At 50.8% G+C, this 2,894-nt stretch overlaps 1 protein-coding gene across 1 annotated transcript; it reads left to right on the top strand.

Moving 5' to 3' along the window:
• Positions 1–400: 400 nt before the first annotated feature.
• On the top strand, positions 401–1,703 carry LOC146050427 (sperm acrosome membrane-associated protein 6-like). Its single transcript, XM_083167470.1, has one exon. The coding sequence runs from the start codon at positions 687–689 to the stop codon at positions 1,701–1,703; it is 1,017 nt and encodes a 338-aa protein (XP_083023596.1). The 5' UTR covers positions 401–686.
• The last annotated feature ends 1,191 nt before the right edge of the window (positions 1,704–2,894 follow it).

The following is a 2,894-nucleotide window of genomic DNA, read 5'->3' as shown; positions in this document are numbered from 1 at the left end:
GCTCCCCTATCTGAATTTTGGACTGTGCTGCAGCCCTGCAACTCTGCAACTACCACTGGCATGGATGGCCAGGAACAGAGCATCTTGTCCTTCCTGAAATGGGTCATACTGGGAGGTATGCTGATAGCCGATAAGTCCTTTTCCCTCCAAAGCAGGAATTGGGGATTATCCAGACCCGGAGTAAATTGTTCTACAAGTTATTAATAGCAAAATAACTGAATGAAAATATCCTCAGATTAGTAATAAGGGGCCAGATGTACTAAGCTTCAAAAATGATAAAATGGAGAGTGATAAACAGCCAACCAGTCATCTCCTGCCTCACATTTTTCAAACACAGTCTGTGACACGGCAGGTAGGAGCTGATTGGCTGACTGTTTATCACTCTCCATTTTATCACTTTTGAAGCTTAGTGCGTCTCCCCCAAGGTCTGATTATCCTACAGCAGGCATGATTTAGCTGGTAACAACATGACATGTTACAAAGCCATTGTGACATCACAGATTGTGACATCACTGTTTATGACATCACACAAGCTCTACTACTTGAGGAGAACACACTGGCTAGGGAGACTCATATCCGTTTGGGAAGCCGACTGAATAGGAAGCAAACCCCGGTATAATTATAACCTCAGTGTTATAAGCGTTTACAGTAACTTATTACTACTCTCTTCTGTGCTGCTGGACACCATGGCAGCACAGCGCAGCCTGCTGCTGCTCTGCACCCTATACCTCATCTGTGGTGTGGAGCTGAGTAGAAGCTGCTACACTTGTCTGAGGACGAGTAAGGACAGGGCGAGCATCTGCCAGTATGCCAGCTCCACAGGCAAGATGGAGGCCCTAGAATGCCTGGCAAAATTAACGAGAGGATTTCTACCTATGGACGCCCTCGTTATCCCGCTTTCACAGATGACCAACATCAGAGACCATCTAGGAGGCTTTAATAAAACCGTCAGAGGGATCAATTCATCGCTGCCTGCTAAGGACTGGACTGCGGCATTTGACCAAAAGATGAAGGAGTACATAATGGACGTGAAAGCGATTGCGGCAAAGAACCCGGCTAAGAAATGTATAAGCGTCTGCGGGAGACAGAAAGCGGCACAGCTGTTCCATTGTGACGATTGCTTAGTGCAGGAATGCCAGGCGCCTGCACAGTGTCCGCTGCAAGACATCTACGCCATGGAACCCGCCGAGACCTACATATTCTGCACTCCGCCTTTTCCCCTCTCCCCCGCAGTAACCGTCACATGGAAGTTTGCGCGGAACATCAGGGTGGCGGACATCAGTTATTTTAAAACCATATCCACAGGACATGACCTGCACATCCATATTAAGCCAACCCGTAAATACCACGAGGGGACGTATGCGTGCCAAATACAAGACGAGGACCATTTCGTAATAGCGCAGATGTTTTATTTCCTCAATGTGACCCGGAGTCGTGAAATAGAATACTCGGAGATGGAGGAGATCTTCAATGATGCCCTGTATTCAGAGGTCAGTCCTGAGCCAGAGCTGGAACATATTGAACAGCAGGAGCCGGTGATCATCACTATTATGGAGCGCTTTAAGGACAAGGTAATGACGAGTCTGCCATTCTGCGTCGTAGTCACCCTCTCCATGGCGGTGGTGCTGATAGCGTTCGCTATATTATTCATGCATGAATACTGTCCAACAAAGAGCACAAGGCATCGGGGTGACATAGTGTGACGCACTACAGAGGTGTCCTCCCTCATCATGGGCCGCGGTCACATTAACTAGAGATGTGCAGGCTCTGATTTACTCCGATTTACTCTGATTTCAAAGCAGGATCTTATTGGCAACAACAACTGTCATGTGATAGCTATTAAGATCCTGCTTTGAAATCAGAGTAAATCAGAGTAAATCAGAACTTGTAGCCGCACCTTGCCGTCAGCATGTGACGAGGACTTAGCGCCGACTCCGGGATGCCGCAGCAAACAGCGCTGCCTCAAATACTCTGCGCTGCCTCCAGTACTCCGTCATCATTATCTAATAAAATCTTGTTACATCATATTTGGTACTGGTTTCCTATCTGGGCGCCCGTCGCGGGCATCGCGGGTACATTTATGTATGGCCGCGACGCGACCGACGCGATGCCCGCGATTTCCCATTGAAACCAATGTTAAACTTGGAAATCGTGTCGGTCGCGTCGCGGCCGGCCATAAATGCACCCGCGATGCCCGCGACGCGATGCTCACGATTTCCCATAGGAATCAATGTAAAAAGCCGCGATGGACCCGATTTTACTGTTAAATGCCTCAATCCACCCGATTTGGCCATAGGAATCAATGTTAAATGGGCCACAGAGCCCATTAACCCTTAAATATCCCCCCCAAATTTTGACGCCACCGCACGATCGACGCCAACCCGAAGCGTGGCGAGCGCAGCGAGCCCGCGAGGGGCGGCGGTACGCGTCCTCCGACCTTTTCATGCCCTACTATCCACTAGGGCGTGGTGTGAGAATATAATAGTGTGGCGAGCGCAGCGAGCCACCGAGCCCGAAGCGTGGCGAGCGCAGCGAGCCCCGCGAGGGGACGCGGATACCTTCACAGTTATGCGCGTCCCCTCGCGGCCTTCACAGTGAAGGTATCCGCGTCCCCTCGCGGGGCTCGCTGCGCTCGCCACGCTTCGGGCTCGGTGGCTCGCTGCGCTCGCCACACTATTATATTCTCACACCACGCCCTAGTGGATAGTAGGGCATGAAAAGGTCGGAGGACGCGTACCGCCGCCCCTCGCTGCGCTCGCCACGCTTCGGGTTGGTGTCGATCGTGGGGTGGCGTCAAAATTTGGGGGGGACATTTAAGGGTTAATTGGGCCTAATTCAGGGTTATTATGGCCAAATCGGGTCAATTGAGCCATTTAACAGTGAAATCGCGGTCA

Source organism: Crinia signifera, chromosome 1 (genome assembly GCF_055691185.1).
Source record: "Crinia signifera chromosome 1, ASM5569118v1, whole genome shotgun sequence".
Lineage (NCBI taxonomy): Eukaryota > Metazoa > Chordata > Amphibia > Anura > Myobatrachidae > Crinia > Crinia signifera.
Note: the sequence above shows the minus strand (reverse complement) of the source record. Positions and strands in the feature narration are given on the sequence as shown.

What these genes read in the sequence shown, in the direction of transcription:
- LOC146050427 (XM_083167470.1), top strand. Translation starts at nt 687, where the DNA reads ATGGCAGCACAGCGCAGCCTGCTGCTGCTCTGCACCCTATACCTCATC.